Genomic DNA, 15,021 nt, shown 5'->3' on the forward strand with positions numbered 1-15,021 from the left:
GGGCAGTGGTGATCTCTTACCATCAGGAGACCCACTTGCTCATTTACCATCCAGTCGAATAAAAAAAAAAAAATTGAATAGTAAAATCTGGCCCTCAAATAATAATATAGCAGTAATAGGTAATTTTGTAGTAGTGGGTCAAATTTTGTACCGCTAAGTATATTAAGTCATCCCTATATACGTCCCACTGCAGGGCACAGGCCTCCCCTCAGAATGAGAGGGCGTCCCACGCGGGCCCAGTGCGGATTGGGAACTTCACACACACACCATTGAATTGCTTCGCAGGTTTGTGCAGGTTTCCTCACGATGTGTTCCTTCACCGTAAAACTCAGAGGTGCGAGCCGGGGTTTGAGCCCACGATCCTCTGCTTGAGAGGCCATAGGTCAAACCACTCTGCCACCACGGCTAAGTACCTATATTAAGTATATTGTGAAATTTATATCATATCACAATAATCTAACCAACAAAAAGTTGGAAAACCCCCGACATTGTCACTTCAAAGTTCAATATCTCAAAAACGGCTGAATCGATTATGATAAAACATGTCTAAGAACCATCGCTAGAAAACCAGCTTTCAATTAAAAAAATCGCATTCGTATCGGTCCACCCGCTTAAGAGCTACGGTGCCACAGACAGACATAGAGACACACAGACACACATAGCGGTCAAACTTATAACACCCCTCTTTTTCGGGGGTTAAAAATGGTCTTTATCATCAACGCAGCCGTAGGACTCCACTGTTGGACATAGGCCTTCCCCCTAGACTTCCAGTTGCTTCTGTTGGAAGCGGCTTGCATCCACCGTGAACCCGCGGATTTAACCAGGTCATCCGTCCATCTCGTTGGTGGACGTCCTACGCTGCGCTTGCCGATCCGCGGTCTCCATTCAAGAACTTTTCGGCCCCAACGGCCATCCGTTCTCCGTGCTATATGGCCTGCCCACTGCCACTTCAACGAGCTAATTCGCTTGGCTATGTCGGTGACCCTTGTTCTTCTACGTATCTCCTCATTTCTGATTCGATCCCGTAGAGAAACCCTGAGCATAGCTCTCTCCATAGCTCGCTGAGCAACTCTGAACCTCAAAATGGTTTTAACTCAGCATAATGCCGTATGAAGCTCAAACTTCACGGCTCGGTCGCCAAATCTACGAGTAGGTTGCAGCTGACGTCACACAACGCAAAAACCCCGTAAAGCTCCAGCATAAAACTGCAAACCTTAATTTTCCAATGTTTACTCAGATTATTTTAACTTGAACCGAGTCCAAGTGTCATTTTTCATTCCTTGCACAGTTTTTAGAATTCCGGGCGTATTGAAAGGAATCCAATTTTTTAGGACGCATGGCGAAATGTGGCAGTGCAGAGAAAAAGCTTTCGAATATGTGAAAATGCTTTTCCTGCAGTTGATTAATGTTCCGAAAATCTGTTCGTTTTTTATTTTTGCTTCAAATGCATGCAATTTAGAGGCACGTCGCACAATTTAATTTGGGTTAGTTTTCTAAAGATAATATTAAAAAAGCGACTTAGTATTTTATGAAACATTATACATGGCTACGTCTACGAATAAATGTATGTTTATGCCACGATGTCCACACTAAGAACACACAAATCACACAAACCTAGCTATCTCCACCACCATTACAATACAATAACTCTTTATTGCACACCAATACAGTAAACAGTACAGAGAACACAAGTATATACATAGAGATTTTCTAAGGTAAGCAATAGGCGGCCTTATCGCTTCAGAGCGATCTCTTCCAGGCAACCTTTACAATGGACAGAAATAAGGAATACATTTTAGCAGGTGGTGCAATTTACAGTAGATTAGAGCTGTATCAAGAATGCATAAAACTAACACATACAATACACATACACAACAAATCTAAACAGATAGATAGGTAGATAGATACCATAACAACACATAAATAAGCTAACTATAACATTCATACGCAGATGACAGGTAGTGCTCCCTAAGCATAGACTTAAAGATAGGCAAGGACTTGCGCGCCTCAAGTCTATCGGTAGGAGTTCCACAACCGAGTGGCCTGGACGTGTAGAATAAACATAGAATTAGAGTTTTGAAAGTGGGACAGTAAGGAGAAAGTTCTGAGAGCAACGAACAGAAGTAACATAGCTAAATCGCTCTTGAGGTAGCAAGGAGTTGCAGGTTAAAGAGAATGCCGTAGAGAGATGGAGAATGTGAGAGTTTCGGCGCAAGCGGTGGGGAGCACCTGAGCTGTGATCGGAAATAAGAAACATGATCATATTTCGTAGGCCATTTGTGTTAATTTGAAATGGACCTTAAAGCAATGCTTGATTCTATTAAATTATAATAAGAGTAACAAGTGAAAGTTAAATGCTGGCCTAGCTCGTACCGCTTATATATTAAGCGCTAAGCATCCATCGTAAAAAGGTTAAGTTCGTCTCAAGTTTCTCGCGAACAAAAGAACATCTACCCACTTAACTTCGAGTAACTTTAGCTATGGCAAATAAGCAAACAGGAAAATTGGACCTCACTTCGGACTACTACAAGACACTCATATAAGTTATACGTAGCTATAGTAGATGTAAGAGAAATGCTAATATTGTCTGTATTTGGATCTTTTCGGTTCATTTGTATAGGGCACTTTGATTCATGCGTGTCCTTTCTATCTACAGAGTGTTTCGGGAAACATGAACAAGACCAACGCTATCGGATTTAGTCATTTGAGGCTTACATTGTAGGAACCAGTATTAAAGACAGATTAAAAAATAATAGTCCATAGTCACTCTGCAATTAAAAGTGTGGGGTTTTACTTAAATTATGATTGTGAACAACCCATTATCAACTACACTGGGTGTAGAGTTGGTCTTGCTCACGTCTTCCGAATCCCTTAGTATACTTCTATGTATTATTAATGATAAAGACGTAACTTTTTGTGTTTCATAGGGTTCGGAACGTCAAAAAGAAAAACAAAACCCTTAAAGGATGACTTTGTTGTCTGTCAACAACGTTTTTCTCAGAAACGCGTGGAGATATCAAGTTGAAATTAATATCAAATGTTCAGATCTGTACCCTTAGTGTAAGTTTTCGGTTACAAAATACGTATCGATCGCGTTCGCGTTAAAATCTCAATTTGTATGGAAACACGAACATCGCAAACGTTCCGCTAGAGGCGCTGTTCGTGCTTGAAGCATTGAAAAAAATCAAACTTGTGAGTTAACGCAATTAAAAAATGCAGTCAAGTCAAGGATGATTCCTTACAATTGCCGGAAAAGCTGTACCTACTTTTAGTTGTCCTTTCACATACCTAAATACCATGATAAATGACTTGTGTAAATATTGTGAGTTATTCGTATGTGTGTGTGTCTCTTGAATTGAACCCAATCACCCACCAATCGCACAAATATTATAAATGCGAAAGTTTATAAGTCTGTTTATTTGTTTGTTACTTATCATGTCTAAACCGCTGAACCGATTTAGATGAAATTCGGTATACATATAGTTTGAATCCCGGGGAAGGTCAAAGAATAGTTTTTATCCCGGAAAATTGCACAGTTCCCGCGGGATAGGGATAAACGAATTATATGCGGACAGAGCTGCGGGTAACCGGCTAGTCTCTTAGTATATTAACATGGTGCCTCTGTATTGCCCTCGTCATGCTTAGTCTGATTGCTCCGTGACCTACTTCCTTTATAAATAAGAAATACGTTCCGTAAAAAGGTTCCCCAAATGCATGGTATTCGTACGAGCTAATTAAATTTTTACCATTCCGTTCGGGTATTGTTCGTTGTAAGCATGTCTGGAAGGCTATTAAAAAAACCTATCAAGAATATATTTATTTTTATAGGGAACAACCAAATACTCCAAAATATTTTATTCCGAATTTGCTCATTCCGATTTTCAAAACTCCGATTTTCACAATTCCTAAGACCTATAATTCCGATTACTTAAAAACACGAAATTTATATCGATTTTTTTAATATATCCGATTTTTAAAATTCCGAAGAATGAAAATGCACGAAATGTTATTGGCCCGAAATACAGTATTCGATTATCAATTTTCCGAATGACATCGCTAATTCGGAAAATATGACATTCGCAAAATAAACTTCGTGGATTTAATAATCGGAATCTTGATTTTGAATCTCGAATTAATATCAATCAATTTAGATAAATTGACCTGCATACTAAGGTAAGGTTGTGTCACATTGCAGAAAATCAAAAAAAAAATCACAGAACTTGGTATCATGACCCTATCTTCGTTGTATTTGTTTCAAGTTATTATGTATACGCGCACAACATATCTAACTTCAGTCGAATGGGCGTAGCTGGTAAGATCACTCGCAGCACGGTTCGCTTACGGGCAGTCCCTCATAGAATGGCATTAGCGGGAAAAACCCGCGCGTTATAGGGCCCAAATACTATGAACACCTACCCTCACACCTAAAAAGCGAAAAGAACGATGAAACGTTTAGCCGTCGACTAAAAGACCTTTTGTTGGAAAAAGCGTTTTATTCCGTAAATGAATTTATGAATCTGACATTTTATTTTATTGTTTTAAATTGTTATTATTATTCTTGTTTTTATTTTATTGTTTTTACATTGACATTTAAATTGTTACTCAATTATTAATCTTTACATATCCTTGACATTTATTCTTTATATACATTTCAATGTGTTTTCAGTCTGACGATCCTTGAGGAGAACCAGTCTAATTTTAATTGTTAACATTCACATGACATGCTTAGAATTTTATTTTTTATAATTATTACTAATCATATTACCTTTGACGATTTCAATACAAATTCTTATAACTGACATTTATGTAAATTATAATGTAATGATGTATTGAATGAATAAATAAACTAAACTAAACAGTAAATACTGTTTAAGGCCAATCTAAACTACATAGCTTAAGTTAATAAGTCGGGATTTATTATTGATCGGTGTAATGATATTCTGAATTTTGAAAATCGGTATTTTAGTAATCGGAATTCGTATTTTTGATATTTTGGATTATTATTGAGTCGGACTTCTTATTGTTCGGTTTATTAAAATTCGGAGTTTTAAACATTAGGTATTTTTAATTTTCGGATTTATAAAAATCGAAGTTATGAAGAATTGGAATAGTCATATTAGGAGTTTTAAAACATTCGGAATTATAAAAATCGGTATTTTGAAGTTTGTGATTCCGACTTTCGGAATTTCGTTTTTCGTATTTATGTAGTGTACCCATTTTTATAATCGACACATTAAACGGTAATCAGCTCGGCCTGTACAAAGGTGTTTATTAAATAACTCCAAATCTGAAAGTAGTTTCTTCAGAACCGAGCTGCCGAGAGTAGAATCCATTACATTATATTTTAAAGGAAGTGTTTTTTGTGTGGTGTTTCCCCGTTTGGTGTCGGGTTAAAATTACACCCTCCATTTCTTCCGTGGATGTCGTAAGAGGCGACTAAGGATATAGGTTAAGGTATACCGTAGCAACCAGTCACTATTGTACCGTTTTTGTCAAACTTTAAACCTAAAATTGCTAAAAGTGGCTCCGAAACGGTAACGTTTCGTGTGCTCGGCCTACCCCATTTGGGAATACAGGCGTGATGTTTGTGTGTGTGTGTGTGTGTGTGTTTTTTTAAGTCCCTTTTTTTCACTGTGCCTATTCTAAAACATACTAATGGCCGTTTTTCTGTCAGTTTGATTTTCTTCTAAAAACGGCGAAGCACAACATTTAACAAGTGCAAATTTTAATTGCGAGTGAAGAGTTAGAAATTACGTAGAATTACTGACTTAGAAAACTTACGAATATTTTTTGGAATAACTAAGATATTTGAAAATAAATACAATAAAGTGCTTAGGTGACTTAAAATAAAATAAAAACTGAGGTTTTTAGTTATTTATTTAACATCTTGACACATTGTTGAAGGCTTGGACCGTAGCTCGCACATGGGACCAGTTCAGATTAGGAATTTCCTAAAGGCTTTATTCTATGCTAAGAGAACTAACTAATTTATTTCTAAACAATAAAATACGTTTATACTTAATTCTGTTTTCATTGCCTTTCTACCTACGCTTTTTCTTTGTATTTTATTAAATTCAAAGATGAAGTCACTTTTGAACGTTCCTTATTCACTTTAATCCCAAATCCTTATTATAATTATGCTAATACTAGACTTTAGCCTCGACTTTGCTTTCGTATCATGTTTCTAAACTTGGCGGGTAATAAAAAAAATATCTATGAACTTTAGAGGACATTATTTTCGTGGGTGCACTGCGTGCCACTTTCTCCAAAGATTAGTTTTACTTTATTATACGTTTAAGTTTGGCATTCCTCTAAAGTTTTTAGAGAAAAATTTCGTAAAAAAATGCTATCTTGTGTCCTATTTTTCGGATTGTGAATTCTTCGGGTTTTAGTTTTTAACCTTTTTTTTACTTATTTTTTCTTCTTTTTCAGACTTAAGACTCTTGTCAGTGGAGTATCTTCCACTCATACCTCCTATGAGAGATCCTCTTGACCTCCTTATACGACGCGACACCGACATTATCAAGCCTAGGTCGATTTCTTCCTCTCTTCCTTTCGATCTTTCCTTCTAGAATGGTCTTGAAGAAGCCGTCGTGTCGTATCAAATGCCCAATACTTTTCAATTATCATTAATAGACGTGTGTTGTACCATCAGCCAAATATGTGGTCTACCACCCTAATGTTGATAATCGTTTGCATGTCACAAAACAATAATGCCAATAGACGTGCAGTGTGTGCAGGTGGTAGGACCTTTGCTACACCATCTTGCTCGCTAATCCTGCCGTGAAGCAGCAGTGCTTGCATTGTTGTGTTTCGGCGTGGAGAGTAAGACAGCCGGTGAAATTACTGCACGTGAGGTATCCCATCTTAGGCCTCTAGGTTGGCAACGCGTCTGCAAACCCTGGTGTTGCAGATGTTTATGCGGTGGTGATCTCTTACCATCAGGAGACCCACTTGCTAGTTTGCCATCCAGTCGTATATAAAAAAAAAAAAAAAAACGTGTCTGTCAACTTGAAAGTTCGACTTTAGCGACATATTCATTTGATAGGAACTTGTTTAAAAATAGATAGACCACTTATTTGGCTCATAATGGTACCGTGCCAAAGTAGCAAGTACCTTACCTAAGTTATTTCTGTACTCTAAGTATTTTTTTTCAGTTTTAGGTTTTATTTAATTTTATGTAAGTATTTTAAGTTTAGGATAGTAGTACGTAAATAGTGTTAAGGCAAGACCGGTCTAAGTGACTCGTAAATTGTGCCGCGATATTTTTAATGCTACACTAAGTTTTATAAATGTCACTTGTCAGAATAACAAATTACGTTGAGGGTAATTTACATTTAGCCGAAACCATTTCTCGTGGCCTAGATTTCTAGCTGCTATGCAAATCTTCTATAACTAAAACTAATGAGTATTTTGAAGGTTCTTTTGTTAAGATATACGCTTGACGCAATTCAACCAACGATTTCTTCGTCATTGTTCTGCCTTGCATGCATACTCTACCATTGGCAACAGTCATTTCATAGACTTTTTTAACCCCCGACGTAAAAAGAGGAGTGTTATAAGTTTGACCGCTATGTGGCACCGCAGATCTTAAACGGGTGGACCGATTTGAATGCGATTTTTCTTATTTGGAAGCAGATTTTCTAGCGATGGTTCATAGACCTGTTTTATCAAAATCGGTTCATCCGTTTTTGAGATATTTAACTTTGAATTGACAAAGGGCTTTCCAACTTTTTGTTGGTTAGGTTATTGTCAAGCAATGCTATGTCATTATTACTTCTACTATGAAAAGGTTCCAAAGTGAATCACAATTCAGGTGTATTGCTTTTACTATGCCTTAGTAGGGTCCATGTTTGCACTGTTAAGAAATAAAACATCTTGTAAATACAATGGTTGCAATCAATAATTGAATATACCAATATCGAAAGCGGGAGCGCCAAAAGTTCGCATACGTTTCGCTAGTCATACTATAGTGTTTGTCCGAACCATCGTTTGCCATAAGTAATATTTTTTCCTCACAATGAAACCTTAAATTTTTCTGAAAACTGTAAATGTTCATCCTATAGAAAACTAAGTTAGTTAATTATTGGATTCAGTGAAAAAAGAGTTACGACAAACGATCATTCTGCAAACATTACATTCGGACTTTCGATAAGTATGCCAGCCAATATGGACCCACCGAAAGCACATAGGCAAGTAATAAAACCACCACGTTCTGACCATTCATTTCTTTTGTTCCAGAAAGCACCTCTGAAGAGCAGGCAGCGACGAAGATCCAGGCGGCGTTCCGCGGGCACCAGACCAGAAAGTCCATTAGCATGAAGACCAGCAAACAACAGCAGCCCGAGCCACAGCCGAGCCAGGCCGAGCTGGAGGCAGAGTTCCGGGCGGATGACAAAGGTAGGATGCTACAGTGAATAGTTGCTACCTTGCCCAAAGAAAAAGTAGCTAAATATATGATAAAAAGTTGCTAGTCTTTCTCTTACATTATTATTTACGGAAAAAAATATTCAAAATCGATGTCATCTTGTGATGCTGAAGGTCCGGCTTCTTCGTTTTTTTCGGCTGTCTTAGTTTTTTCTACTTATTTTTTGAAGGATATTCAACTCAAGAATTACGTAGGTAGCGCACGGAAGTACGTTTTACATTACAAATAAAATTGATTGAAACAGTGGTAACTGGCTACTAATTTTTTTTATTGTAGCTTACTATTTCGTTAATGTGGCTAGATCTAGCTAAAAATTGGCTAAAGTGGCACCACAAAAGTGTGCAAAATTCGAACTTCGTATCTCGCCGTCCCACTGACGCTTATGTTATTTAATATGAATGTGAGAGGGACGGTAGGGAGGGCGCCTCAAATAACAAACTAAGGCGCAATACGTTTCGATTTCTCGTCTTTTAAATAAAAACACTTCAATCGAAATAGCTAAACAAGATCTATTTGGGTCTTTGACATTTTTTTATCGATCAATCTTTCAACCAATTTCTACGTTTCTAAACGCTTTTTAAAGCCACGTTACGTTCTATTTCCATTTTCGATCGAAATTCTCGTACGGCTGAGTCTCGAATTGCCCCCCAGGCATTTGCCGAAAGCTATCCACACAGCCTTACGGTCCATCGAACACACGTGAAGGCTTCAGTGTGCCAAGTTTCTGTTATTGAATAAAATTTACCCTTACACCTAAAACGTAGAGCTCAATTTTGACTAATCCGACGCTGAAACGATGGGACGTTGAGGCATTCAGCCGTGGAGACCTAGAAATAGCTGAATTCATTCGTTGGACGAATATTTTGAGATAGTGTTTTGTTACTGCTGCACTTCTGGCATACATTTATCTATAAACTTAAATGCGAGTAGTTTGCTAATATCGTTCGGAACTCGAAACAAAAGATCGGTTGTCTTTTACTTTCTCATTTGAATCTTCAGAAATCCGAAAAATACCGATGAGTTCCAAGCGATATTAACATTTTGATTATACTACTCAGTCACCTGTATTAATAACTGCCTTTTATAACCCCTTATAGAGCAAGACTTTTTTTCGTGCCATCTTTTTCACAATCTATCCAATAAGTTATAAGGTTTTGAATACATAACAGTATGTGAACTATTAATTTTGAGTGTTATGGATTAATAAAATAAGATTGATTTTGGTCTGCTCTATAAAGGGATAAAGCATGAATGTAAATGCAACTTGCGTGATTTTCTTGCAGGCCTTTGTTTACGATATCATCAGTTGAAATTGGTGTGACATTATTTACGAGTAGGAGTGGTTTACGAGTGGTTGAAGCCGTGGTGGCCTAGTGGTTTGACCTATCGCCTCTCAAGCAGAGGGTCGCGGGTTCGAACCCCGGCTCGCACCTCTGAGTTTTTCGAAATTCATGTGCGGAATTACATTTGAATTTTACCACGAGCTTAGCGGTGAAGGAAAACATCGTGAGGAAACCTGCACAAACCTGCGAAGCGATTCAATGGTGCGCGTGAAGTTCCCAATCCGCACTGGGCCAGCGTGGGAACTATGGCCCAAGCCCTCTTGTTCTGAGAGGAGGCCTGTGCCCAGCAGTGGGACGTATATAGGCTGGGATGATGATGAATTTACGAGTATACATTGATCAAGGCCTCAAACTGTAACCGCAAAGTAACGGTTAACTAATGAAGGTTAACTGTATTACTACTCTAAAACAATTTAACCCGGAATTAGAACTTGCAAAACCGCAGTCGCAACCGGGTCTAAACTCTGGAATTTCTGCTAACATTGTTTTAAAACATAAATGTGGTGATGTTGGGTGGGTGAGAGACTCTTAGTGCTAAATAAACCTACTGGAGGTGCTACGTAGGTATAATGTATGTGTATGTAACTGAATACTTTTGTACTTTGTCGTTTTAAAGCAACGTACTTAACACCATACAAATATGACAAATGTGTTAAAACGACAGAGTATGTAAAAAAGTGATCCGCTACTTTTGATACTGACTGTATAGTCGTGGAAACTGAATCACGTGCCAGGGTGGAACCTTTTCATAATAAATTTCGCTATGATTTCTTTGGCAAATGTATGGGATGTCATGACATTAGTAGCTCAAAGGTTCCACCCTGGTACGTGTTACAGTTTTCTTGACTGTACGCTATTAATTATAATAAATAAATATCACGGGACACTTGACACCAATTAACCTAGTCCCAAAGTAAGCAAAAATTGATACTAGGCAATGGATAAACATACTTATATAGATAAATACATACTTAAATACAACAGCGAACAAACATTCGTATTATTCATACAAATATCTGCTCCGGCCGGGAATCGAACCCGGGACCTCAAGCTTCGTAATCAGGTTCTCTATCCACTTGGCCATCCGGTCGTCAAAATTGTACAAAAATATGGCATTTGCCGAAATGAATTATTCTTAGTCTAGCTATTCTAGTTTAAAGGTGTAATACGTTTCAAAAATACATAACTGTGGCAGATAGAGTGACGGATTGATGGTCAGATAGATAGACAACAGCTCACCTAGCCCTTTTACCATTAAGGTACAGAACGGTAAAATCTGAGTTCCGAAGCAAAATTTTAGAATTTTTCTCGACATTTTCTTGAGAGTTTTGGCTTTAAATAGCGAATCCAGAAAGTCTTTGTGTATAAATACCTATTCGGTGGAGGTGTTTCGTTCCTTTGTGTGATTTAAATCCTCGCCAAAGCAGCTGAGGACAGCTTAAGTCTGCAAATTGTATTGACGTGGGATGCTGAAAGAGGAAAGGGGTTTTGTTGGCGTTGAACGATTCGACTGAGATTTCAGTCAGTGTTTAATTGTTTGATTATTAAAAGGACAGTTTTTATTTTATGTAACTAAATAAGCTTTAGCGGTTTCGTCCCTGTTCCGTTTGTTTTTAATTTTGTTTAACAGAAACCTTGACAATAACGAACACAACTAAAAAAAAATCTTATTTAAATTGTGGTAATAATGAGTTTGTGATTTAATTTTTATCAAAGTGTGAAGATCCTAAATAATTAGACAATATGTAAACAATTGAATCATTGCATTACATTTGTCCAGCATTAACATTAGAAGGACCAATTTTATGTCACGTAAACAGATAAATTGCAAATACGTATATTTTAATGAAGATTTATGTACAGTCGGTGCCCTAACATAAGTATCCACTTTTCTATGTAACTATTATGAAAAAGTGGATATACATACATACATAAGTTAGGGAACCGACCGTACTGTCACTAGAGTCAATGATTCTAGTAATAAGTAAAAGTTTATTTTCTTCTAAAATTAAGGTCTCCTAGTACTACTTTCTAATCATAGGTTGAAGAGACTCGACTACAGGGTGTTTCATTAACTTCAAATTTAACTTCATTACAATAGTTCCTTCAGGCGTGGAGGAAAAACATTTTCTCATTGTAACAGCAAATAGTTTCTCAGAGCGTGCGAAAGACAACGGAATTACGAGGAAACTGCCTTTGGATGGCGACTTAAGTGAACTAATCTAATAATACAGAATACTTTTTGTTAAAATAAATTTCGTAAGGAAATGGTAGAGCCTTTGTTGATGAACGAGTTGTTTAATCTTTAGAAATAATAGGAATAGAAATAGAAAACGTTTATTCGCATTTCGCAAATTACATAAGTACACAAAATAAAACAAGTATAAAGTAAATATTAATGACAGTATTTGCGAAATCGCGAAGCGGTCTCAGCTCAGCATAGTGCTGGCCGTAGAGGCCAACGCTGGTGGCTGGTGGCTTTAGATGTTTAACTGTTCGTCTATTAATCTGCCGTTTAATTAAATATTAATGAAGTATATTAGTAAGCATGTCATAGTGTTTTTTTGTAAAAACATTACTTAATCATAAAAATGGTTGAAAATATAATATATAATGAAAATATATAGGATGTTTTTTATTTATTTAGTAAAACATCACAGTTGTGTTTACTATAATCAGATAAACATCTACATGGAATGTCTTCTACTAGATATTTATGTTTTTGTATGATGTATTGTCTGTTGGTGATCCTTAATAAATAAATAAATCACATTTTATTCAGGCTCCTAGCTTACCTTCACTACAGTAATGTATAACCATTATACACAAAGTACCTATATAATACAAGATTTTTTACTAAAACATCAATTTTATATTGTTCAAGAAATTTATTTATATGAAATGAAAATATTTATTTAATGAAATCTGCTAATTTTTGTTGTAATTAATAAAAAGCTATAGTATATGCTTAGTAGGATTAATTGAAATTTTACCTTTCAATCGTATCATGCATTCTCAATTTTAAAATTTATAAATATATTTGTTATCTATAATCCAACTTGCTCATAATAATAATAAGCCACAGTAGGATTTATTTCCCCCTTTTTTACAGAATCCATAGAGGTTAGTTACAATGAAATAATAATAACAAGTGGCATTAGTGGTTCTAAATGCCTGTTGCTTCAAAATATTCCCATTTTTACATTAATTTTAACCAATGCCGCATTTTTCCAAGTAAACAGGCTTAAATTAGCCCGCACTCAGCCTAATGGGGCGCGGTACGGCCATCGCTCAAAGCGGCAGATGCGTCGTCATTGCCCGCCTGACAGTCCGTAAGCTATGTATTTAATTTAGGCGTATCTGTGAACACCCTGTATGTTAAGTTAATAAGTATACGTACAGTGATACACGTTAAGCAGGTACGTAGTAAAGAGAATGTATAAAAATAGTTTTTTTTCCAAAATTATATCGAAACAAATGACCATAAATCGGAACTAAAAAAAATAGAAAAAAAATATAACTATGCCTGAAAATTCAATCTAGGTGAGGAATTAGTTTGATTTCCAGCGTTAGATATAATTTTGGGATTTTTTCAATGTGTTTTAGCATAAAGAAGAAAAAAAAATATGGAACATTAACTAAAAGTGTGTTTTTTTTTTCAAATGATGAAATTGGAGAAATTATCGGCAATATCAAAAGAGCTGCATTTTTTAAAATTTAGTAACATTTTTAAGTATAAATGAAATACTTAGGAGTAACTCGAATCGAAAACAAGGACTATGGCCAACAATTCCTAGCAAAAGATACTTCTTTGCTTGTTTATTCAGAAGGATTTGATGACGGTTCCGTGGCGCAACATACCTACCTTCTGAGCCTGTACGCTTGGGCACGAATGTGCCGTCGAGGGCATATATATATTATACAGCCATAGCGTCAAGTATACGTATACATGGACTTTATAATAATCATTATAATAATTTTATTGCAGATTAAATCCATAGTTCTGTTAGTAGATACATTAATTCTTGTAGACTAAGGGTTAGTAGTCAAGTCTCTTATCTTAGGCTCGCAACGATTATGGTGCATGTAGGCTCAGCCCAACGGTTTGTATAACATTTGTTTGTATAATGGCGCTCAAGGGATATTAAATCTGTAAAATGTTCAGCAAATGTGCTATTTATGGATGTAGATTGTTAATTCTTATGCAAAAAAAAGCTTCGCTTTATGTTAATGAAACTTTTTCTTTGTCTTTGTGCTTGTGCTGTAAAGCTTTTCCTGCCAAATTACATAATTTTGTGTCAACGAGAAGTGCCTTATAGATTTTAATTCCCACGACATTTATTTATAAGTTTAAATATGTATCCAACGCTGTGCACAACTGTACCGTCCGCTCGGGAAATATTTGATTAATTTTGTAGGTCGTCGGCCGGGTTTTAATACGGCCGGGCCCGGGGCATTAGCTATGTATGCGCTGAATCTTTCATGCCGACAACATTGATTGGGTCGGATTTATTAAGACTTGGCCTGGCTTTATAAATCAGGGGTTTTTTGCGTACTATTCTTAAAACACGGTTGTTTCGAAGAACAGATTTCGGCAGACGTAGCGGTTGGTCGAATATTTTGTTCGTATAATTGAACTTCAGAAATTTTGCTTACTTAACGATTTTTGTTTTTATTTTTACGGCTTTCCTGTTAAGAAAATAAACGTAGCAACTGTGCCTTGGCAGTAAAAATACGAAAATACGTTCGTATAGGTAATTATTGTTTCAGTGAATTGGAAATTATCTTAGTGTTTCATTTCGTAGAAGTTTCTTTCATCCCAGCTGCTACGTCCCACTGCTGGGCACAGGCCTCCTCTCAGAACAAGAGGGCTTGGGCCATAGTTCCCACGCGGGCCGAGTGCGGATTGGGAACTTCACACGCATCATTGAATTGCTTCGCAGGTTTGTGCAGGTTTCCTCACGATGTTTTTCCTTCACCGCAGCACACTGATGACACTGATTTCGTGGTAATACTAATTTGTGATAATTTCCGTGAATAGAATGAGGGCTACCGTTTTTGCGCTCGCCAGCTGGCGCCACTGTAGACCTCGAGCCTGCCTGAAGTATAGTGGTTAGTTTGTTATTACGGGCGTGAAAACAAAATTTACAAAATCATATTTAATACCTTAAAACCGTAACATAAAAATATCGAGCATGCCACAGTGTTGCGTAGTCCCGTTTTGTTCGGAAAAAAGGAGGACAAAGGTTT

General features: G+C 36.8%; 1 protein-coding gene across 1 annotated transcript in view; it reads left to right on the forward strand.

Moving 5' to 3' along the window:
* The window catches only part of LOC141444380 (uncharacterized), a gene marked incomplete at its 5' end in the record, with an annotated part of 169,354 nt that overhangs the window by 108,197 nt on the left and 46,136 nt on the right, over nucleotides 1–15,021 (forward strand). The window contains 1 exon segment of the mRNA XM_074109934.1: nucleotides 8,242–8,400. Coding sequence (XP_073966035.1) covers nucleotides 8,242–8,400 — 159 coding nt within the window.

Source organism: Choristoneura fumiferana, chromosome 29 (genome assembly GCF_025370935.1).
Source record: "Choristoneura fumiferana chromosome 29, NRCan_CFum_1, whole genome shotgun sequence".
Taxonomy (NCBI): domain Eukaryota; kingdom Metazoa; phylum Arthropoda; class Insecta; order Lepidoptera; family Tortricidae; genus Choristoneura; species Choristoneura fumiferana.